This window comes from Austrofundulus limnaeus, unplaced genomic scaffold (assembly GCF_001266775.1).
Source record: "Austrofundulus limnaeus strain Quisiro unplaced genomic scaffold, Austrofundulus_limnaeus-1.0 Scaffold20, whole genome shotgun sequence".
In the NCBI taxonomy this organism is placed as follows: Eukaryota; Metazoa; Chordata; class Actinopteri; order Cyprinodontiformes; family Rivulidae; genus Austrofundulus; species Austrofundulus limnaeus.
In genome coordinates, this window is record NW_013952422.1 from 931,543 (window position 1) to 956,033 (window position 24,491).

Consider the following 24,491-nt stretch of genomic DNA (forward strand, 5'->3'; position numbering starts at 1 on the left):
GGATTTAAAAGCATCATATGTCTACTTTAATGAAGCCGCTGATTTCTCTGATACTTGTAGGAAATAATTAGCCTGGCCCTTGCCTTCCTACACAGTTCCGCTCAATTCTAGTTTTCCCTGCTCCGTCTGGGATTTCTCCCATAGTCGAGGATTAGTCTGGTAGAAATTCAACCGGGCCAATCGGCGAACAGGAGGCGGAGTTGTGAACGATGACGACAATTTTCTGCGCCGTTTTCGTCTGCCTGTGGTTTAGCGTTGGCAGCGGAGGAAGTGAATGAAGCCAGTCCGTGTTGACAAGGCTTCCAAATTAATTAAATTAGTCTCAAAAAGCCTGCAGCTCTCATTTACAGCCATTTTGTTCGGCTCGGTACTTTTCTCCTCTCGGTAGGGGACGGTTGTTCACAGCGCGCACAATTTCCAGTTAGCTTCTTAGCTTAGCTTCCTTCACGGTTTCAAGAAACCGCTTTTCAATATCCAAGAGTCCAGACCTTCCGGACGAAGCAAAACATAGAACAAGGGGACAATAAATAAATAAATAAATAAATAAACAAACTAGGGAAATAAAAACACAAGACATGGGAGCAGTGAGCCAGCTGGATTTCACTGACATGAGAAATGTCGGGCATCTGGGTTTCTTGGAACAAATCTTGAAGTTGTTTTCACGAAGAGGCACAGCTTTACAGTACATTACAGTACGAATGTAAAGACAACAAATGTGGGTCCAGACAGTTCAGCGTATCACTGTGTCTCAGGTTAACAACAGTCTGTGGCCAAGTGAGAGCAGTATTGTAGGTCAGCATCAGTTGGATTGCACAACACTGTTTGGAACTAACAACTGCGGACTAACACATCTGTCTAAAAAAAGTTTGTATTTGTCCAGTTTCACACTTCATAATACTTTTAAAACAGCTGCAGAACTGTAGCCATATTTCATTAGTCTTTCTCAGTATGTGTGCTCTTTTCCTCTTCTGTTGCATCCCGGTCATTGTGTTTTTATTTTTACTTTTTAAAATATATATTCTTTTAAACGACATTTTACCTGGTCCGGACACGGGAGGTTCGGGTTTGTGGGATTTCTTGGGGTCCAGTCGGTCTTTCTCCAGCTGTTTTCGTGTACTCCTCTGCCGGGCCTCTCTGAACATGGGTAGGGCATGAGCTAGACGAGCACAAAGTAAACAAGCATATTCAAGTTACTGTGGTAAATAGGATCATATAACACTGCCAAACAAGCAAGCAGTGGAGTACTTAGAAAAAATGTTCAGCCCTATATACATGACTTCCATGAAGTTCTGTTTCTTTCCAAAAACTCTTCATTAATGTTCACATGACTTCCATGACTGCAAAATAAAATGAAAAAATAAGCTTATCATTATGAAACCATATTATGTTGTAATTTTTTCTACTGAAATCTGTTTACATAATTTTATAGTCTAATTTATTATTTATTTCTCTGCACTTCCTGTTGTTGACAACGCATTACCTTCAATCTGAAATGATCGGTTTAGGATAAAAAAAAAAAAACACAAGTCGAAGTGGAACAGCTTTGTTGTAGTAAGCTAACCATTTGACACGCATCATGCACAAGTATGATACGCTAATGCAAACAAATGAGAGCAGAAAAATCCAGATGCAGTGCTTTCTTTGTGACAAAACAGACCCTTTAGATTGAACTTGGAGTTTTGTAAAATGTTCTATTTAGACAAAAAGTTAAGTTACACATTGAAAGATTGGAAAAATATCAAAAAGCAAACCATGATCTTTATATTTTTATACCTCTGGACATGCTTATAAGAGATTAACTTTCTGGTATGCCTACTCTCCCTCCCCTAGTTCCTAGAAGAATACAACCTATAATCAACAGTAGTTTGACCCAGCTGATCTTCTCCAACATCTTGCCTCTTTTCTACCATTCCTGCCATATTTAACACCATAATATTCAACTAACTCACAATTTAAACAGTCACACTGCCAATTTTTACACGTTTGTGAACACCATCAAAACAAAGGCTCCCCACACCTAATTCTAAAGAGCGTGTGAGTGAAGGGGGTTTGTGATTAGTTGTGAATGAGTACACCCAAAGTAGTGACAGAGAGACTATCTGTGTGTGTGAGAGAGCATATGGGTTGGGAAGTGTGTATGCTCTGTCCCTATCCTGGGCGGGGGTCAGTGGGTAATAATGAGACACTTTAGTAAAGAGCTAGATAAAGTGATTTTCCATGCAGGGGCTCTGTCGTGGCTCGGTGTTAATTGGTCTCTTCCACGCTACATTAAGCAAAAAGGTTACTGTTAACAGATTCCCTCGCTTTTCTCAATGGGCCGTCACTCGCTTCCTGTCTCTTCTAATTTTCCAATGCCAGGGCATCAAGTGCGTCACTCACCACTAGCAGCAGGGATATGCTCGCCTATTTTACGCCCTGTTGGCATGACAATGAGCTCACATGATGCAACTGAAAAAGTCGCAGCGGCCCAAACAATTAAACGGCATCTGGATCGGGTCTCAGCAGCCAATCAGTGACGAGGAGTCGGCTGTGTTCTCACTGTAGGTTCATGATTTCAATTAAGAGGGGCAAAGGTGAGCGAGGCACGCGCCAAAGACATGACGGCCTCCTGAGCTTGAGATATGATGATCGGGTGAAGTGTGTGTCTGTGTGTGTGTGTGTGTGTGTGGTTACACCAGCAGGAGATCACGCCGGCAGAGGTGGGAGAGAAGGTCGTCCCGTGCGTGATTCCTGCATGACAGGAAGCCACGTGGCTGCCGCGTGGCTCCGCGCCCTGCGGCTATTGATTCCATAATCCAAACCCTACTCCGTCAGCTAACGGGACAACGAACAGCCCGACCATGCGATCCGAGCACAAACCTCCCGGCACGAAACAAACTGGGTTGAATATTTATGTGTGCAAAAACAAAATAAAGCTGAACCAGAATCACCCATCACATGAAGAGCAGAGGGTTTGGCAAAGAGAGGTGGTGCGAGTAAAAGTGCAGATGTTGAAGAACTTACGTGTGATGACATATTCTTGTGTTAGCGCTTCTGCTTGTTTCTCTTTCCGTTTGCTCTTCACTACGCACAGTTTAGCTCCCCTTGAAGAAAAGCAATATCAGATTGTCAAACAAAACCCTAGCAAGGAAAAAAAGCTTCACAGTATCACGCACAGTTTTTTTATATTCAAGCATAAAAATAATCCGAGAACTATTTATTTATGTCAGTTATTTATCCTGTTTCAAATTTTTTATTTTCTAATTTTACAAATGTGATTTAAAGCAGGTTGCTTATGATAAATTTTAAAAGATTAATGCATGCATATAAAATTCTTATATGCTGTAGTTTGAGATCAATTTTTATTTGCGTCATTTGGAGGTAAGACTTCCATTTAACGAGCAATTTTGTAAAAAAAAACATCTTAAAATTAAAAATACTTTATAAGTTTGCCTTTAATATTTAAATTCTAGATATTCTAGATATTTTTAACTATATGTCAAAAAATGAATAAAAAAAGTTTAATCATTCTCAGTATTCAATATGTGTTTTTACACTTTTCCAATGCTGCATTTTTTTCAGTTCATCCTGAAATAGTTTGATTGTTTATTCTTTACTCCAGTTCAAGATTCTCAGATTTTACAGAATAATATTTCCTGTTACAGCTTTGGCTTTGTAAAAACTAGTCTCTGATAAAACAAGTTTACTGTATGTTTTAATCTGCTCGTGTGCGATAATAAGAAACATAAATATCACCAGGAGAAGAAATCAAACTTCAACAAACCTGTGGCTTTTAACCGGATCATAGTATACCTTGGCCAATCCGTTCCCAGTCCCCACCATGATCTGGTTTAGTTTTGGGTGCCACAGGCAGCGGACAACACTCTGAAAAACACAACGACAAAAGAAATAAAGCACAATTAAATGCCTTTTTCTTCAGTGATTGTTGATGATAAATCTTAAAGGTCATGTTTTAAAACTGCACACTGCAGGTAGTGAATGTCTTAGCTGTGAATCAAATTAGCAAGTGTCCAGCTTCTGTTTCTCAGCTGACAATCGTTTTATTGTCTTAAGTACTGTAACGTGTGTGATCGAGGTCAGTGATGTAGGTACAGCAGGGAAACGTCCCGGTGTGCTCTGCTGCTCCTGTTGACTATATTTGGTTGGTGGGACGAGGGCTGGATCCCTCAGTCTGTGTGACAGATGGCCTGGTGCCAATAGGCAAATGTTTGCCACGTTTATCCAGAGGTGGGTGTGTGAGTGTGTGAGAGTAAAGCTAAACCAGAGAAAGAAATACAGGCACAGCTGTTAAGACAGTGATGAAGATCCTCTGTTCATTCTGTGATATGCGAGCTGCAGTGGATTTAGCGAACCCCCAATATCGCAGCGTTTTTGACGGCTTCGTGAGGGGTGGGGGGTGGGTAAGACGGCGACCGGGGCTTCCAGATTCGGTGTGCAGTGAAAGCTGCTTAACGGCCAGCTGTTCAGCTTCTCACCAGGACACCAGGGGAAGGCGCCTCAATCGCACACGCGCCGAGTTGCACGCACACTCAAAGGGGAACAAAAATGTTTGCTTGTAAACGACTGTTTGCAAACAAAATAACATTTATGAAGTGAAGTTGATTTCTTAAATCCCACAAGAAATACATAGCAAGATAAATTCTATACCAACACAAATAAAGTGGTCTTGAGTGAATTTAATTATATGATCAGCTAACTTTATCTCTCCACCTCACATTCACACCAATGACCCATAAAATGACAGCTGAACTAGCAGCACTGCTCATCTTCTTGGAATGCAATTTTCTGCTGGAAAAATCTGCATTCATACATGTAAAGTGTTGTTAATTTAGTATATGCCACCTATCTATGCAGTTTTACAAATAAATCATCCAACCCACTGGAAGAACAGCAGCTAACATTTGGCTTCAAATGCTTGAGGACTCCCACAGGTGTTCCTTGTCTACAATCAAATTGCTCAGAGCTCTATAGGGGAGGAAAACCTGTGAGGTGTGATAACAGTGCTTAATATTGTGATGACTTGTGATAAATGAACAAATACTTCAGTACATAGTTTTGATGTCTTTCTGCTCTAGGTTCATAGCAAAAAAACAACTAATATATAATTTCCATTCCAACAGGACAGTTTTATTCAAAAATAAAAGAAGTGCAACTAGATGCTGTATTAGCAGTGAAACAAACTGCATGCAATAGTTTCTTAACACCATCCCTGTAAAACATTTTCTGATGCTCTGAACACTGAAAAATGCCTCTCACTATCAGTTTTTTTAACATCTTAAAGTAAGTAAAGGTTAACAAAGGTTAAAAAACTGAATCCAACTGCAAATTCTTTCATTGCAGTTGTCCAACATTGTCTCCACTCACAGAAGGGATGATTTGATGTGGTGTCTCGGGTCCATTTATCAGAATGATGCTGATAAAACACATAAATTCAAACATTTCAGACAGTTTTGTGCGATAATGCCTAATGAACATGCTGTCATCGCGATGGCGATAAATTTGCAGTTACAAATACAAAATACTCAAATGGTCTTAATGTTATGGATAATCACAGGAGCAATGCAATTTTAGCCACAAAATAAAGGTTAAACTGCTCATCCTGGGTAGTGTAACTCATAAAAAAGAGATGCTGTAAACAAGACGTGCTTGACTATGTTGGAGATTTGAGCAGAGAATGACAATTTTCAGTAAAGTGAAATCCATATAAAGAATGTGCTTCAATAAAAATGTGCATTAGGTTATAAAAATGTCTGTTTAAGTTGCCACAATAACAGTGAGAGTCTGCTCATATGAGTGAAGGCAGAGATGAATGTTTGAGGTTCTGCTACTCCCCACAGGTACTTTCAAAGCATCCAAGTTAACTTCCATTCATTTTCTGGCAATTTTATAGCCTAACCCTGAACATTTGCCCTAAAATTAATCTAAACTCAATTCACACTTTGGTCCTAAACCTAACCCCACATCCAAAATTAGCATCTGTACCTGTGGGGACCAGGCATTGGTCCCCACGAGGCTGCCTTTTTCTGGAAAATGGTTCCCACGATGTAGCAAAAACATGCACACACACACATCCTTGTACGTGCAAACTGAGGACTTTGTATTGACTTCCATTCATTTTTGTAACTGCATTTATGCCTAAACCAGACATTTTCCCTAACCCTAAACATTTCTAGTCTATTCCTAACCCGAATCAAAACCTAATTCACACCATACCTCTAAACCTAACTAGTAGAGCACAGTAGAACTGCAAAAGAAGCGAGGACTGAGAAAATGTCCTCATTTCCCAAAAATGACCTCACTTTGTTGGTTGAAAGCATATTATGGTCCTCACTCTGTAGCAGAAACAAGTACACGCACATACTTACACATGCACACACCAGCAGCAGTAGCAGTGCACACAGAAGTCAAAACTAAATTAAGAGTAAATACAAAGCCTGGTGTGTTAACTGCTGTCCAGCTAAGTTCCCAAAATTGCTTGCATGGACCTAAACAAATCATTCTGTCAACAGTAGAACAAGCTTTGCTAAAAAATAAAAAAAGCACTGAAACAGCCCAGATAAGAGGAGCTCACCACAGCTGTTTTCACAGAGAAGTCCACAGCCAAGCAGAACTCACTCCAGCTCAATGGTGGGACTCCTTTTTAGATATTCAAAGAAACATATTTATACTCTAAAACCCCCAGTTTACACTTTATGTCCACAAAATTACATCACAAGAGTGGAAACTTGAATCAGTCGGTTCTTCGGCAGCAGGGTTCAGTTTCTACGTCCCACTGGATTCAAAAACTAAAACCTGACCGAGGATAAATAAGTTAACAGCCAGTTGCTCAATCTCTACACTAATTAAGTTACAGAATCAGACAAACGGAACGAAACACGGCAGTAAGTTAGTCCTCATTTAGCGCTAAGTGAGTGCGTTCAAATTTGTATGACTTCTGACAGAATGAAATGTATCCACTTCCTACTGCAGGGGGGAAAACAACTTTCTGCACTTCAGCCACATGAAGTGTGCAATTGTTCTAAATAAACTACTTGATTCAAACAGATCGATCATTTGGATCAAAGGCTAACTTGAAAAAGCACAATGCAGGGAGTAACTCACTGTTAAACAGTCATCAGGTCATTACACAGCAAACTTTACTTTTCTAAATACTTATTTACAACTTACAGTACCATTTCACCTCATATTGAGAACCAATTCAGTAAAACAGCCATGCTACATATAGTATTTTAGGATACAAGAGAATACAGCAGACCAGTACCTTGTCAATCTGCTGAAGTGAATCAGACCAGTGATTTAAACGAGACAAATGGAGAATTTGGCTACATAAACACACATAATAAAAGTCCACCAGGTTTGTGGGATTCATTAGATCGACATCTGAAATGCATATAAAAGCTCAAAGCTTTACCAGTGAGCGGGAACTCACCTGGTTCCTGCCTTTTCACAGGACAATAGACTTATGCATATCTGAAATATTTACCAAACAGGCCCGAAGCAGCTTTTTGCTCCCTAGCACACCCCAGAACCCAGGTCTGGGGTTATGTAGACTGTTTAGTTAGAAATGATTGGTGGTCCTTCCTCTCACTCGGCTGCCTGGTACGCCACTTTATAAAAGGTTGCACTTAAATTCTCGGGCCACCTGAGCAGCAGACGGCTGATGTAAACACAGTAAGTAGCCTTTTCATCCAGTTCACTGAGTGCATGTCTACCAGAGATTACGAAGCCGCCGCTCCAACAGATCCGGACGTTTTACCTTTAGGTGACGTCGAGCTTCTGATACAGCATGACGTGAGAAAAATGTTTTTAGTGTGATGGACTCACTGCAGAGTGGGAGGGTTTGAAAGATTAAAATGGAGCGAAGAATTTGACAAAAACTGAACCAACCCTAATAACACTTTGTAAAAATTACTTTTTTAATCAATTATGATTTTTTGTTTGGGTTGGTGGGTATCAATGAAAAGGGTAATAAATAAATAAATAAACAAATAAATAAATAAATAAATAATTAAGGCTTGAATTGACAATAGTCAGTCTTTCAACATTTGTTTTGTTACCTTTTGTTGGATTTCTGTTAGATCCTGAAAAGCTTCCCGGTGCATAACATGTTTATTTTTTGTTAAGTTAAATTTGGCCACCAGGAAAATTGAACATCAAAAGCCTAATTACTTTAACACATTATTTTTATGTGCCTGTTCAGAATAATGTGCACAGAAATAAACCAAGTTCTGTATAAAATAAATAAAACCAATAAATGTGTGAATACCTTTGAAGAACATTTCTTTAAACATTTTTATTAGTTCTGTTGGGAGAGAAAAAAAGTGCTGTTAAAATACTTCAATCGTTACTAAAAGTTATCGTCGACCTAACAAAAAGAATTCTTCCAAACGGACTTGCAGTTTCTGCGCCATTTCAATGGCACTCAGTTGGATTTTGTGGGAAATGTGCAGAATTTTAGCACACCGCAGATGGCGAGCAGAAGGCAAAAGGTTTTGCTTAGCGTCTAGAGAAACTGAGTTGAAGTTTTCAGAATTTCTCACAACGGCAGACAGTGGAAGAAGTGAAAGGCCAACGGAAAAATCACTTCCAAATGTTTACCCTCTCTTTAGTAGAGTGAAAGAGGAGACAAAATGTCCACAGAGTGATGCAAGACTGTTCAGCTCTAAACAGACTATGACCCAAAGTGACTGAAGTTCGCTTTTTGATGCTTCCTGTACTGAAAGTCCGTTCAAACAAAGACTTCGTCAAGAACATAAATTATCCACGTTAAGGGCTTGGGATTAATTGATAAACAACCATGCACGTGGGGTTGGTGGGATTTTCTGTTCAACTATGCAACTTACTTTTCCTTGACTGACATAATTACTACCAAGTCTATAAAAGTCAAGTGTACTTCAACTGAAAACTGTACACATCTGTCAGGTTTGTGGACCATTATCTTCCCCACCAGGGCAGGAGGTTTGGGTTTACAGTGAGCTGAGATCATCAATACACTCTTGCATAAACAACTTTATTTGAAGACAGATTACTGTTTCAGAAGCGGCACTTCTTTTTAGCATTTATGCTGTTGTTTTAAAAAATAGCACTTCTAGGTATAGCTTTTAGTATCAGATCATCATACAACAGCAGAGTGTTAGTATCCTTAATGTCCCTCTTTTTGGTTGAATAAGCTGCCGTGTTTTGTGTGTTTAGTGTGTAAAAGTTTAAAACAGCTAACTGACTTGGCAGGAGACACACAAACCCGTTTTCTCTCTTTCGCCCACTCCTCAACGTTTGTTTGATTGCTTGTGTCTTAGTTTCACGTCTCTTACAGTGAGACAGAGTTAAACCTGAGTCAAACCTCAATGTTATGACTTTAGACAAACGCAGCTAAATCTGCAGAGAAGAGCTGCAGAATGAGACACAGGAGGAGACTGATGTTTTCATCGTTGACAGCACCTCTGTCCTTCAATTTAACACATGCGGCTGGTTGCCCTCGTGAACAGGATTTCGGGGAGATTCGGATTAGTTTAATGCACATCTCTTACATGGAACATGCTGATTTTAGCAGTAAATAATTTAATTTAAATCCAACTAAAAAGGCAGCCCATGTAAGAGTGATTTTATTGTCCTGCCAACAGCTTACGAGAATGACTTTGAGTAAGAAAATAAAAAAAACATCACTATTTTTTTCCAGTCTTGTAACTGATTGTTTTTTAACTTTCTTTTTTTTTTTTTTTTGTCACTTCAGTAGAAAACTAAACTAAATATTAGTTTAGTTTATTTATTTCTTCATCATCAGTGACTTCTTTTAAGTGAAGAGAAAATAGAGACAGAGAGAAAAACAGAGAGAGAAGTATTTAGAAAGATAGAAAGATTGAAATAGCGATTAGAAGTATATTAAATATACACCAACAAAACCCAGGACCACACACCCAACATCTGACCACTCACCTGAAAAATAAATGGATAAATACATGGAGGGCATATATAAAATATACACATACCCATACATATATAAAGATATACATACATACATGCCTACATTCATAAATATTGTCCGTATATACACATAGACATATATACACACTCAGTGACCAGTCAGAACCCCCCGGATCAGAACACTTGTTTGTGAGCAGTTGTGAACATGTGTGTATATACAAGATTTCTCCAACAGAATATTTAATAGTGACTGTGGAGGACCGAGACCCAACCCCCAAGACACGAGGCAGACATAGGGAAGACCAGAGCCCAAGGGCCCGAGAGGGATCCCCAGCGCAGAGCCCCAAGGGGTACCCGCACGGGAAGATCCGCCCACCCACCCCCCAGATCAGACCATAGAGGAGAACTGGGTGAGTCCCCCCAGCGATCACACGCACAGCCCCCGGGGCCAGCAGCGACAAACTCATGGGCCCCACCGGCACCCGCCATACCACAGCAGATCCAGYAAAGGGCACAGAGGTCCGGGCCCCCAGGGCGCACCCCCTCCAGGCCAAAGCCCGAAAGGGGCAGAGGCCCCGAGCCCCAGCAGGCAGTCACCAGGCCAGGCTGGCACACACCCCAGCGCCCAGCCCCAGACCCCGGGAACCTCCAGCATGCCGGCGGCCAGCCGCACACCCCACCGGGGGGCCGAGTAGCAGCGGGCCCCCAGATAAACCAGCAGGAGAGGCAGCCCAGACCGCAGTCTGACAAATACCCAAACATACACAATCGCACCATCCCACCCTCATCCTCACCCCCACTCAATCAAAGACATACAAGGACGCTACATTCCACTCATACCCCCAATACACACTCTATACCCACCAGGTCCAGGACATGCACCCACCCCCTATTGGAGGCAGCACACACCCAAACCCAGGAGGTAGACCCAATCATTCTGAGGTGGAGAGGAGCAGATAGCCAAGGCCCGGCCCGGGCCGCACCAGGACGCCCGGCCAGCCCCCCGCCGCAGAGAGGCTACACCCATGACCACCACACCACACTGCCAACTGTTTTTTAACTTTCTATTTATTTCAGGGAGGTCTTTTAATACGTGCTTTTATAACTTATTTAACCTTTCCTTTCCCCACATGCTGGAATCATTTATTACTGTTTAAAGATAAAGAAAAATCTGTTTTGTTGCTAAAATAAGACTTGCTTCAAACACTTTATTTGGAGAAATGCTTAGTCACAGCCAAACGTTTAGGCAAATATGGTAAAAAGGTATTTCTTTTTCTGCACTTTAACGTCTACTGTGCATGTATTTTATTAAGATAAATGTTAAGTTTTTAGACTTTTAGGTGAAATAGAAAGGAATGCTCTTTTCTGTTCTTGAGAGCACCTGAAGTCACCTACATACAAAAATTTAAAGGTTGTACGTATATCTGTGTGAATTTAAACAATTGACATAATTTCATTATGGCTCCTTGTGAATTCAGACATTTTACACACATTTGTTTGTAAGCAGGCAGACAAATGTAAAAAAAATGTATTAGGAGCCATTGTGTTTGAGAGTACTGAGGCACAACTTACAGCACTGGTGACCTCGATCTCATAGACTTTCTGAAAAGAACTTCGGTCAAAGAAAACCAGCTTCCCATTTCCTTCATCTTTCTTCACCGAGGTTCCTGTGACGAGCAGCTTGTCATCTGGGCTAAAACAGCAGTCGGTCCTGGAGGAAAGCATTCCACGCATGTATAAATAATCCCCGTGTGAAGCGTTGGTAATGGTGACAACAGATTGCAAATAACACGAAAGCTAAAAGTCTTACATAGAGAAGTAGTTGGTCAGTTTGGTAGCTTCATTGACAGGCTTCCTAAAGCTGCGTATATCCCAAACCTTCAGCGTGTCATCGCCTGGAAAGGAAATGTTTAATACAAGTGTAAATGGTGAAAGGAGGACTTTAACTCAAGAGTTATTCCTGTTTATCCTTGTGCTAAAAACTCCTTGACAAGAATAAATATCAAGAAGGAACTAAGCATTATTGTGTTTATACACTTCTTGTACTTTTCTGTTTTTTCTGTACTGTGGAGAGGGGGAGTTACCAGTTTATTTGTACACTCACTAAAGGACAAGCATCTTTTATATACACTGCTAAAACCCCAGCATTTTCTGATTAGTAATTAGGAACTGGATATAAAACCTAACAAATGCATCTTTAACATGTGCTGGCTATGGTAATCTGGCACATTCTGCGTTTTTTTTACCTCCACGTGAAGCCAGAGTTGTGCCGTCATAAGAAAAGCAGATACAAGAGGTGTCTGATCCTGGAGCGTGGGCTTGCTGGCAGTGAAACTTTGTGTGAACCTAAGATTTAAAAAAAAAGAAAGAAAATAAACAATCGTTATGATTGATCAACGCTGGAGTGAACGTTTATGCTTTGATTTCAGACATCTGTGAGAAAGGGGAAAAATGTTTTACCATGCCTTGTTATTTGAAACAGCCAGTGCTCTGATTTAACAGCAGATGCCACAGCTGCATTAACGCACTTTGTGTCTTGTGTGTCATGTAAAACTGTGCTCGGCTTTCATCACTAACACAAACACCAAATTATATAACTGTGAAGGCCACCTCAACTCGTGAAAGACTCGGAACTTAACGCACTCTAGCAACACCACAGACATTTACTTTGGCTAAGTTTTAGCCACCTTACTGACAGATGGTGCGTTGCGTACAGTCTACTGACCAGTAATGCTCTGCAACCTCAGATCTGGATGAAATTGCCACTTTCAGTCTTTGGTACAATAGATCCATTCTTTACTCATTTTATGTTGCAAATGTTTTGCCAGAATTTTCAGCCAATGTTGTCAACTAAATAAATAAATCACCACCAGGATCATTTGTAAAAATTCAGACTATGTGTTTTTGTAAGGGAAGACTTGCCCATCCAGCCTTACATGTTGGGTCTGACCCAGAGGAGACTGAAGTTGGTACAGTATGTACCTTCAATGACAGCTCTGTTGCAAATAGTTTGATGTAATAGTTCAGAAAACTTAATAGAAAATGAAGAAAACTGAATGGGTTGAAAAATATACCCAAACAGAATATAAAAATTTTCTAAGCTGTACCGGGAAAGACTAAATTCAACTTATCTGCACTCCTACACACTCCAAATACACAATAAAATGCATTTAATGGCTAAAAAAGTGGATTTTGCATTTGTCTTCTTTAAAGTTGTTGCAAACAGGTGAGTTGAGAAAAATTATAGTAGTCAGTCTGTCGTTTCGGAAATCTGAAACAACTGATGCGCAATGAAGAAATAAAAAAGCCTTTCATCTGAAAACACCTCTAACTAGTTGTTAGCTCTAACAACACTAGCTCATCTGCCTTGCCTTTTCCCTGCTCCCTCCCAGGCCCGCCACACAACACGTTAGCTTTACCTGGCCCAAATACAGCCAGAGATCGATCATTACTAGACTCTGGTGGAGCAACAGTATGGGAAGCAGGCTCGCTAACACTCAAACAAACATAACCCTGGTTTATGCGGCTACATTTGTCATTAATTCTAAACGGAATGCAAATAAATCAGTGAAAAGAGAATTGCAGCACTGTGGGCTTTTGACCAAAAAAACAACAGATAAGGAATATGAAGTGAGCACACATTGTGGAAGACAGATAAGACACATTGAGAGGAAAAGCTTGCAAAAAGTGCAGGGGAGAGAGAGAGAGAGAGAGAGAGAGAGAGAGAGAGAGAGAGAGAGAGAGGAGCACGGCCTGAATGACTGATGTCCCGAGGTGATAACAGAAATAAGAGGCCATACTTCACCNCACATTGAGAGGAAAAGCTTGCAAAAAGTGCAGGAGAGAGAGAGAGAGAGAGAGAGAGAGAGAGAGAGAGAGAGAGAGAGAGTGGAGCATGAGCTGAATGACTGATGTGCCCAGGTGATAACAGAAATAAGAGGCCATACTTCACCTCTAAAGTGAGTGAAGGGAAGTTATTAACTTGCTTCAGACAGATAACACTGTTACCTTGGACTGTAGATAACAGGGATTACACTTTTCCTGCTTAGTCTCCCCAGGTGACAATTTTCTGCTCCCAATTATTTTACTCACAGATTACCACTTTTATTCTACTAAGGTATCTTTAAATAGCTACCCGTTCTTTTTATTTTCTGCGCTAAAATTACTTTGACTGACAAAAGAAAGATGGAAAAGGATTTTTTGATGGATACATTAAATTGTCTAATCTGACAGTAACGATCTTGGTCCCTGCAAGTAGCAGTACAAGTAAAAAGTGTGATTGAGAGCCATTCAATCTGTACTATTTTACTCTGCATAAAATACACTGAAGGATGTGCTGTACACAATCAAGTGTTGCAATTATATGTTGTATGAAGTGAGGTGTTCTGACGTTTTCTTGAGGTTTCTTGCCAATAAATACATAAATAAACAGAAAAAGGTCACAGAATGGAAATATACTTTGAACATTCTGCAGGAAAAGCGTAATGAGTCCTGCTTTACATAACACCAAGGAGAACTGTGCAGATGTTTGTTTTGTTTCCCTCTCTCTCTAAATGAACCTGTTCCAACCAAACACTTCACAAAAAACCACAGATTTTTCTCTCATGTCAACTAAAAAAATAACTTTAGACCACTTGTTTGACCTGGAATGAATCACTCCAGAAGGATTTTCTCTTTTTTTTTTTTAACTGTCATCTCGCAAGACTAAAATCATCTTCTGTTAGCACTTGCAGTGCCTAAACCCCTTTTTAAGAACATGTTATACCAATTCTAAATAAGATAATTTCATACACACACACACTTATACACACAGAGCTAATCCGTATCTACACACTTTCTGCAGCAGGCGTTGATAAACAGCAGAGGGAACTCCGCATTGGGTTTCAGCCTCTGCAGACTACAATAACAATCTACTACAGCACCAACTGTTCCAAATCACGCTGAGCTTGATTATATAAATACCCCACGTCTCTGTGTCTCCTACTTCTTGCATATTTTTACAACTGCACACCTGAAAGACAATGATGCCTTCTGTGCAGCCAGTTTCACATCTCACTCTGACCTTTGTTACCATCTGGGCGGGGGGATCAAGTAGCCAAACCACAGTCCTGAACAGCTGCTCAGATCTTTCATGGAAATCAACAAGTTGTGATGGCGAGGCACTGTGTGTTAGGGAATCACACTGGAATGAGGGGTCGGATAATCCAATAAAAGTTTTCCCCCCACGACTCGGTTACACACAGGAAGGCAATTTTGTGAGCGAAGACAAGAAACAAGCCCAAGAGCTGTGGGATTTCAGTACTGAAAAACATGGCTTCTATGTCAAACGCTACAAAGGAAGATTTATTCCTTACTGATTTTTAAATGCATCACACATACTGTTTTAATTCTAGGAAAACTAGGGTATGTTCTGATTAACTTATTTTGCAAAATAATCTATTTTTATGTGATTTAATTATGTACAGTCTGCTGTCATTTCAAACAGAGTGCGATCTTTCAATATAATTAGTTAATACACGCCTGAAGCATTTACAGCGTTTTCTGTTGTCTAAGGGTTTCCGGTCACATGGTAGGGAGAGCATCCAATCAATCGGACAGCTTGCCCCTAGGGAGTGGCCAGAGAAGAAAGTGTATATACTGTATGTGACCTCCCTTCCTTGATCGGCACTATTTTGCAGAATAAAGTCTGTAAGTGGCTCAGCTAGTTGGTTTGTATGTGTTTCTTGCTTACGCATAACATTCAAGTCTTATTTCTATATTTGTTCCTTGTTTTCGACACACACCGAAGTGTACGAACATGGCGATATCTTTTCAGCTACATCTAGGGAGGGTTAATGGAACAGTTAAACTAGAAACAAGAAGCATGTAAAAGTGACTCAGTGCTAAGCTACATATTTACAATTATTAGTGTCGCTTGAGGTAGCCTTGTGTATTAGGGAGACTGATACTGGCTCCAAGGTTGGATCCCAGTTCCATTTACTCATTCAGTTTTTAGACACTTCAAAGAGAATATCCAGAAGGAAAAACGGCAGAGGCTAAGTCTGAGTTGAATCCACTTCTCATACCAATAAACCTTCCTCAAATTAAACTCCTAAATAAATCATTACCATCTGCTTAAAAAAAGCTTACAATGCTGTCCTATTATTGCACAATATTCAAGGTATTTTAAATTATTTTCTAAGGCAACAGAGACATTTTTATTGCAATGTAATCACAGAACAAAGTGATTTAACAATAAATTAAAAGAACAACCCAAACTAAAGGATTCATGATGTTACAGAATCAAAATGTCACCTCCAAATGCTAGACTTGTTTTAAATAAGCCCACCAACATATCATCATTATCTGGTCTGAGCAGCAAGCTTGCAAAACTTTCCAGCTTTTAGCCACAACTGGTAATGTGCTTGTAACGCACACAAAAGAGGAAAGCAGGTGCTATTATTTGTGTGTAATTTCTTTTTCTCTGCTTCTCTTCCTTTTTTTATATAATTTGTATTGATTGTATTTTATTGTATTATTGACAAATTGTATGAAGCAGAGTCTATTTAACCTTGTTTTGTATAACCTTTCTTGTTTTTATTAAGTCCAGGGACAACGGATGAAAAATAGCATTTGGCTAACTCTAGCACATTTACAGAAATGTCAATTAATGTGCATTGTCCTTTTAAATAAACAAATTAAATTAAATTAGACATTTATAATTACTACTGTCATGGATAACAAGCTCCCAATGTAAACCAATCAGCTTGCTTCTGTTGGATCACCCACAATGTAACTCACAATCTATCAATCTATTATTACAAATGACTATCTTACATTCTTAATATCTAACAAATGACTATTTGGGGGAGGGGGTTGTTTTTTGTGAAAGTTTGTAAGTATTAGTATATAATAATAGTAAGAAATGCTTAGTGACACCTTCCTATTTTGATAGATTTGGTTAAAACTTTACATTAATTTTGTCAATACAGGAATTCTGAAAGGAGACATGCTTTTTAATCCTTTTGCACATTTAAATCATTCAGTTTAGGGTCTACTATATAAAGTGAAACTGCAATGCTTTAGTCTGAATTCCTCCTTATTGTACCTCCACAAGCCCTTCTTTCACCCTTTTTCTGAGATGTGACTCAGATTATCTCATTTTGATGTGGTCTCTTTAAATCCAAACAAGTTGTGATGATATGTCTCCTTTAAGTCATTTTATTAAGCTGTAAAATACACTTGCAGATATTTTTGCATGACGATGACATTTACACTAGTATCATAAGAGACAAGATACAACATGAATAAGTTTCGCCAAAGCTTTGTGGGAAGTGCCATCTTTTGTAGAACAACACTAAACTTGCCATGTCATGGGATAAAAACACTTGCACTGACTGATTTATCAGAACCATCTCGTGTGCACCCACTTTGAAGTTCGCCAGTGACATAAGAGCATTCCTCGGCCCTCTGTGGTAACGTTTTGGAAAGAAGGCCTGTATTACAGAGTGCACATCACCTGGCAACAACTTAAATGCAGCCGTGCAATTGTAGTCAGAGAACGAACACGCAATCACTCTCTGCGGCAGTCCACTGGAAGCGACCTGTTTGACTCCCATCACTGAATCAATCAGCTCGTGTCATGGTGGGAGAACTCAATGTGTCGTCTTCAATAGCTCCTCTTTGGGCTGAGCTGTAGATGAAGGTTACGTACATGATTGATCAGGATTGACCTGCCTGCATATTTTGGGCATGAGTAATAGTAGCAACATAACAGGAAATAGGCCTCATTTTAGTCGGGGAGGGAGCAGCAATAAAAGCATGACGAGGTCAACTCCTTTTTAGACTTGTGGTTGAGTTTGAGTCAGCAGCACAGGTTGCTGATTAGGGCAGAGGGCACCAACTAAAATTGTTCAGCCATTCCGACAAGACAAGCTCCAGTGGTCAGGAAAGAGACATGACTATTGTAAGCTGCTGTAGGATGCAGGGCAAAGATTTAGCTTGGAGAAGGAAGGATAATACATTTGAGAGCTTTACCCCCATCACACAAAACTTGCTGTTTTGTGCAGCCCAGGGGTAGAATGATGGGTGGCAGGGGAAATGGTGGGAGTCTGTATGACACCAGAACTTGGAAATGCACACACACAATAGGTTTGCGAAGAAAAAAGAAACCATAGTTGGTCTGCCGTTTGATTATGAAGTTGGTTGTTGAAGTAATTATCATGTAGCCTACTTCACATTCAACTAATCTGGATAAGCCCTTCTTTCCAATCAAGCTGTTCCAACTCACCAACCACAGCTTAATTGTTACAATCATTATTCTCACTCAATTTACCAGAAGCTTTGCTCTGGGTTCAAATGTTGTAAGGAATTTTACAAATAAGACAATTTGAAAGAAACAGAAAAAACAAGCAAAAAAATAACCTGTTATGTTTCAGATTAAGGACTAACAAAATCTATATTGTCATGATAAAAAAAAACCCTAAGGGCTTGACTTGGTCTGTTTGTAATTTTTTAATTAAACGTAAGTCACATTTTTAAGCTATCCAGTGTTTTATGACTCTCCAATGGATAAAAACAGGTGTTGTAAAAAAATTATAATAATAAAAACAAAACACATTTTTTAGTTTCGTTTATGAAAAAAATATTTTGCAAATAAAAAAGGATAATTTAAAATAACAATGCAAACTAGAAAAAAGCCTGCATTTTGTTCTGGTTAAAATACTTTTAATGCAAAATGTGCCATTTTCTGTATACAGAAGTACACATTTTTCCACTTTTTTTTTATTCATGAAGGGGAACGTTGTGACTGACAAAATAGGCAAAAACTAACATTGTCTAACAGGAACCAGTGGGTAGTAGTATACTGTTATCTAAATGCTGACTACAAGTAAATTCCTCACTGAATAAAAATATCTTGCCAAAATACTGAGCACCAAATAGACTTCACTTCTATGAAGATCACTCAAGAAGAAAAAAGTCAGCAGAGAAGCAGGCTTCACGGGGGCCAATATCAACTCTTACCTCAGTTATAATAAGAATGGAATGTATGCTTTGATGACCTAATTGTCTCTTTAATTGTGGAAAATGTGTACAGGCAAATTGTGATTGGGCCCCCCAGCAACTTTTATGTAACTCAACTCAATCACGACAAGACGGTTATTAGTTACATAACCTGAGTCATACCATCAGTGTGACTCATGGTCCTTCATTTATTTATATTGGTCAAAAGAAAATACCTCAGACAGTCTCCTGTCTAAGTTTTGTTGATGTTTTCTAGTAAACTTTGTTGCTTCCCTGACTTTGTTAATGATACTTTTAGGAGCTTTTGTATAAAGTGTGTCAACAACAACTAATGGCCCTTGATATATAAATTGGTGAGGGTTAAAACAGATCAAAATTCAAAAACTTTCAGTAATTTCAATTAGTGTTGCAAGTTTGGACAAATGCATTTTAAAAAGGCATGCATGTTAAATTCCATGGAAATAGTTTTGTTCATCTTTGACCCCTCAATGGCCTTCGACCGAGTGACCTAAGTTTCATGACTGTGTAGTTGAAGCCATAACAAAACAGACATCTCATATTTACAATCTGCGGCACATTTGTGGTGGTTGGTATGCTGTTGAGGACTCACACTCAGGTTTCTGTCCCAGATCTGGATGGTGCCATCTTGGCACCCTGCTGCGATGAGCTTTCCGTCTCGGCTGTAGGTGCAGCACGTGGGGATGACCTTCTTCCCCTTAGACGAGCGAGGTTTGAACACAGACTTGTGCTGCTTCTCCGAGTTCACGTCCCACGTGCGCACAGTTCTGTGAACGGACAAGAAACCTAAATATTCTGGTCCAGCTGTTATGAATGAGTAATAAAATACCAGTCAAATCAGATGCGATCAATAAATACTTTAAATAATAATAAATAAGGATTACAGAATGAGAGTCTACTCGTTGTTCTCATGAACACAGGTTTGGACAGTTTGGTATTACCCTGTGAGGACATTTTGAACATACATAGCAGAGCAGTAGATCAGTGAGACAGGTTTCTATAAAATCCAGATTCCCTTTTCATTCTTCCATCTGTTGAACACATTACACCACCTGGAGCTCTGAGAAAAGCCATTAAACGCAAACCTTTCATATAGATATGTACAAATGTGAGTTTCGATTCCAAAATGTCATAAAATGTAACCCAAATGGGACAACTTGCAGTTACAAATTTATGTATCAAGCAAAGAATACTTTTGCACAGACACGAAAGGAGTTAAAAAAATAAAATAAAAACAGGAATATATCCAAGTTTTCCATCAATCACACAAATTGCTGCATTTTTTTTAGGTAAGGGTTAGAGCTGAAACTGCATTGAAGAAGGTTTAATAGTTAGCGCTGTCTCTGCATACTCAGAACCAGAATGAAACACGCTGGAACATTTACGACTTATAATTAAAGTAAAGGTTATTTAACCTCCCACGGTTATTTATTAAAAGATAGAGCCACACACATGCATGTTTAATAGACCTCTCACATGCCCACACCAACACTCACAGCAGGAGGTGTACATCTAAATGTGTCTGTGACCCACTGCTTGCCTTTAGTGAGCCATCTTCACCTTTTGGGTCATGGGGGTCAGCAGGCGAGTATAAACACACAGGCAGAGTTGCTACTAAGAGCATGGTGAGGATTCCTCTATGACCCGCTACAAAATTACACACACTCACACTCAACTGTGTTTAGTTAAGCCTAACATTGTGATACAACTGTCGGCTCAAGACATGTGGTTTGAGTCAGAACTGGCAAGGGTCAAATAAAACTCAAATAAAATCTTCAGCTGAAAAAGCACCCCCAAAAAAATGTCAAAAGCCACAAATAGAAAAGCACTTCCCTCTTACAATTTGAGCATTTTGCAATAAACATTTACATATATATTTCTGAGAGTGAAAGAGTAATGGCCACTAGATGACAAATAGGTCCACCTGCTTCCTCACACAGACATCTTTAGTTTACAGAAGACTGTAGGCGTCTGCCGGACCAAAAAAAAAAAAAAGACAACATAACCTTTCGCGCTGCACACAAAACCTGGAATGCTATTTATCTTAAAGGTTCTTTCCAAAACATGGCACTGCTGGCTGTCAGGAGGACGGAGTGGCGAGGGAGCTCACTGTGAGCACTGGGTCCACACCCACACCTGTCAATGGCCTTTAAGTGGGATGGGGAAGTGGAAACTGCCTGCTTTATTGTCTAAAAATGTCCTAATCTGTTTCCCGTTTGAACAAAACAAATCTTGCTAGCAGGAAGTTGTAATAAAGTGCTAACTAGTTAAACTAAATATTTTCTAAGTTAGTAAAAGTAATATCACCAGAAAGCATTACAGTCACCCATAAATATATTATTTTGTCATTTGAAATTACTGAGATTTTATAAGTTGGTTGATAATAATATTTTGCAGGTTATGTATAAAGCTCATAAAAATTTATTACCTCTAAATATTCAATCAAATTTTGTTAAGCGAGTAAGTAATTATAGCCTTCAGGGTATAGAGATGTTTGTAAAGCCCAAAATTCGAACAAATTTGAAGGACAGATGTACTTAAGTCCAAGGAATAAGATTGTGGAATAATCTGGAAAGCGATTATAAAAATGCTGGCTCAATAAATTTATTTAAACAAATGATAAAAGTTAGATTGTTGAAGAAATATTATAATGTGCATTCATAAGAACTGTTGTTCGAGAAGGAGTTGAAGTTTTTATTATGTTTTGTTATTTGAAGACATTATTGTTTGAACTTATTTATTGAAAAAGGGGCAGGTATTAATAAGAATTTTTTTCTTCTTTCTGCTGCCTTTCATTTTATTTGTGATTTGTATTATTTGTTGTATGTATAGCATTTGTTTTGTTTTTAAATGAAATGAATAATTTTTTTAATGAAATGAAAATAATGAGAATGTGCAATGTTATATTTTCCTCTTTCCTATTCTTTTGTTTTCTCTCAGCCACAGTTCTTTTTCCTGCACAAACGCTTCAGAGACAGAGGGGTGAATGTAACAAAATGAGATCCATACAACCTCAGTCATGCATAGACGCTTTACAAGGTAGAGCAATCATTCACACAACAACTGAGGAGTGACAGGTTCCTAGGCCCCAGATTTTATCTGACCATCAGGTTACAGGGCCCAGTGGGGGGGGTGGGGGGGGTGTGATGGTTGCATGGATTCCTTTCCAAGATAAGGAAGAGAGAAGTAAACGTCCTGTACGAAGGTGTTCATTGGCTGGACTTCAGTGTTACTGGTTGACTAACTGGGACTCTGTTATGAGAAAGAAGGATTAAGCGGGGAAGATGCTCCGTGTTCACTGATTTACAGCTGAAGAAGATAAAGTGGGGAAATAACAGAGGGATTTAGGGGAAGGCTTACACAGGCGCACCCGAGCAGAGAAGACCAGGGGCAGGGAACTAATACAACCTTTGCTCATTGGGTACAGTGAGAGACCAATGGCATTATTTTACAAAAATATTAGTCTACCTTCAAGCAACAGATCAACTTAAAATGTGCTAAAATAAAGTGGGTGTGAAAGCCGCTTACATGGGGAAAAAAGGCCTTTACATTTTTTTCTCTTCTTTTCTGCGGTAGATTCAGAGGATATTTTAGATTTAATCAAGCAATAGATGGTTTCAAAGCTAACAAAGATGTGGTGTTGTGTTTAGTTCAGTAGAAAAAAAAATCTATTCACAGCTCACATAGACATAAAGGTTACTGTCAGTTAAAAATTCAGCCACAGCTGTAGCTTGGACAGGAAGGACAAATGCACTCTTTAACAGTATGGTTGTGCATTCTTGGGCAGGATATGGAACACTTGTATTGTAAGGTGGATATGCGCTGGACTTAAGATGAACCTGCTGTACCCATCAGGGTGAATCGCCTCAACATGCTCATACTCATTTCATTTTGTCCTCACATTTCATCCCTGTTTTGTCTTGAAGACCACACTTAACAAAACCAATGACACTTTTAACCAGCAAGACTCTTTCACCCATTGCATGTTTAATACAGGACTTTAATTTGAGCCATTGCCCACATTAGCTATGTTTAAATGAGCAAAATGTTTTGATAATTGGATTAAATAATCCAAATGTTTACATGAACACAAAATTAATTAAGCCGATCATGACAAGGATTTACATGCACCAGTTTTTTAATTCAGAACAGAAGTTCTAATTATGACAGAAACATAAACAAAAGTTCAAACATGTCTTCTGAGCAACCCAGAATGAACCCGCGCCACGTTTTAACAATGGTGGAGACATTACTGCACACCTTAATTGGGCTACAGGTGAAACGTGTTTTTTTTTCTTCTGTCAAAACAATATATGCCGTTTGTCATCCTCCTTTACCGGATGAGAGAGCGGGAGGAAGTAAACACCCATGAAAGATCTGTGCTGCCATCAACTATAGCACTGCTGTCCTTCCCTCTATAAAAGACCAGAAACTGGTGGATTAAAGTCAGAAGAAGAAGACGCATTTTTATACTCGTTGGCCATTTAATATAATACTGTATATCCATGTAAACATATCTACTGAGTACTAAAATGACAATGACCCTCTTAACCAATGAGTTTAGAATCCAAAAAGAGACAAAATTCAATTTCTCAGATACTGAGTACAACAACAATTATTCTCTGTGGAAAATAATCCTATTTTGCCTTTTTTTTTAATTTTGGGGGAGTTGCTAGTAAATGGCAATTATCAAACTGTTTTTAATTTGTGCCCAAGAACAAAATAAAATGCTTGTTCCTAAGCAGTAAAAGAATCTGCCACTCTGGGTTTCCACACAAGCAGCCACACATGCAAGTCCAGCTGCAGCCTTGACACCAAGCCAGTGCGAAGGGAATCCCTGGCATTCGAACCTCCTGGAAGCATTCCTCATATTGTGTGTTTTTGTGCGTACCCATGTTCAACTGTGCCTCGAGATTCAAAAAGGAAAAAAAAACAAGCAAAAAAAACATGTGGGTTTAATTAGAAAGTTGTCATTTGTCCTTTCCTCAGCTCTACTGGCTGAAATTTCAATCACACACACACACACAAACACAAAGCACAATAAGCATCTCATAATACTTCTGGGAACAGTTAAAACACATTCGCAGAATGGGGAATTAGCAACGTTTTGTCTTTAAAAACTCTTGTTTAGATCTCTTCATGATGATATTTACACTATGAAAATTGTTGCAAACTTCCTTGGGTTCAGTCCTGCAGTTGGTAACATTTCCCATATTTAAACACTGAAAAACGATGACAAAAGAACGCATAGTGTTGACACATTCACACAAGAGTGGACAGAAATACTTTTCACAACTTGAATCTTGCTCTTATCCCAAAGCCACATTCAGTCGTTGGTTTGTAGCAACAATCACATCCTCCCTGCTGCTACATTATCAAACCGCCTCATCGGTGCTTCCCTCTCATCCACTTCCTCCTCAGGAGGGAAGAAAAGGGGCTGGGCTTATGGCATCATTCAAGAAGCAGGGAGGTAGCTCTTATGAATGAGACCTCTCGCAACTGGGGGGGGGGGGGGGGGGGTTTTTTTTTTGGGGGGGGGGGGGGGGTGA

General features: G+C 39.4%; 1 protein-coding gene across 1 annotated transcript in view; it reads right to left on the reverse strand.

Annotated features, from left to right (window-relative positions):
• The window catches only part of wdr70 (WD repeat domain 70), a 40,052-nt gene that overhangs the window by 4,440 nt on the left and 11,121 nt on the right, over positions 1 to 24,491 (reverse strand). Inside the window, exons 10-16 of the mRNA XM_014003723.1 lie at positions 19,535 to 19,709; positions 12,168 to 12,267; positions 11,732 to 11,816; positions 11,494 to 11,632; positions 3,764 to 3,864; positions 3,004 to 3,083; positions 1,040 to 1,156 (exon numbers count right to left, since the gene is read on the reverse strand). Coding sequence (XP_013859177.1) covers positions 1,040 to 1,156; positions 3,004 to 3,083; positions 3,764 to 3,864; positions 11,494 to 11,632; positions 11,732 to 11,816; positions 12,168 to 12,267; positions 19,535 to 19,709 — 797 coding nt within the window. The remainder of the gene's footprint in view (positions 1 to 1,039; positions 1,157 to 3,003; positions 3,084 to 3,763; positions 3,865 to 11,493; positions 11,633 to 11,731; positions 11,817 to 12,167; positions 12,268 to 19,534; positions 19,710 to 24,491) is intronic.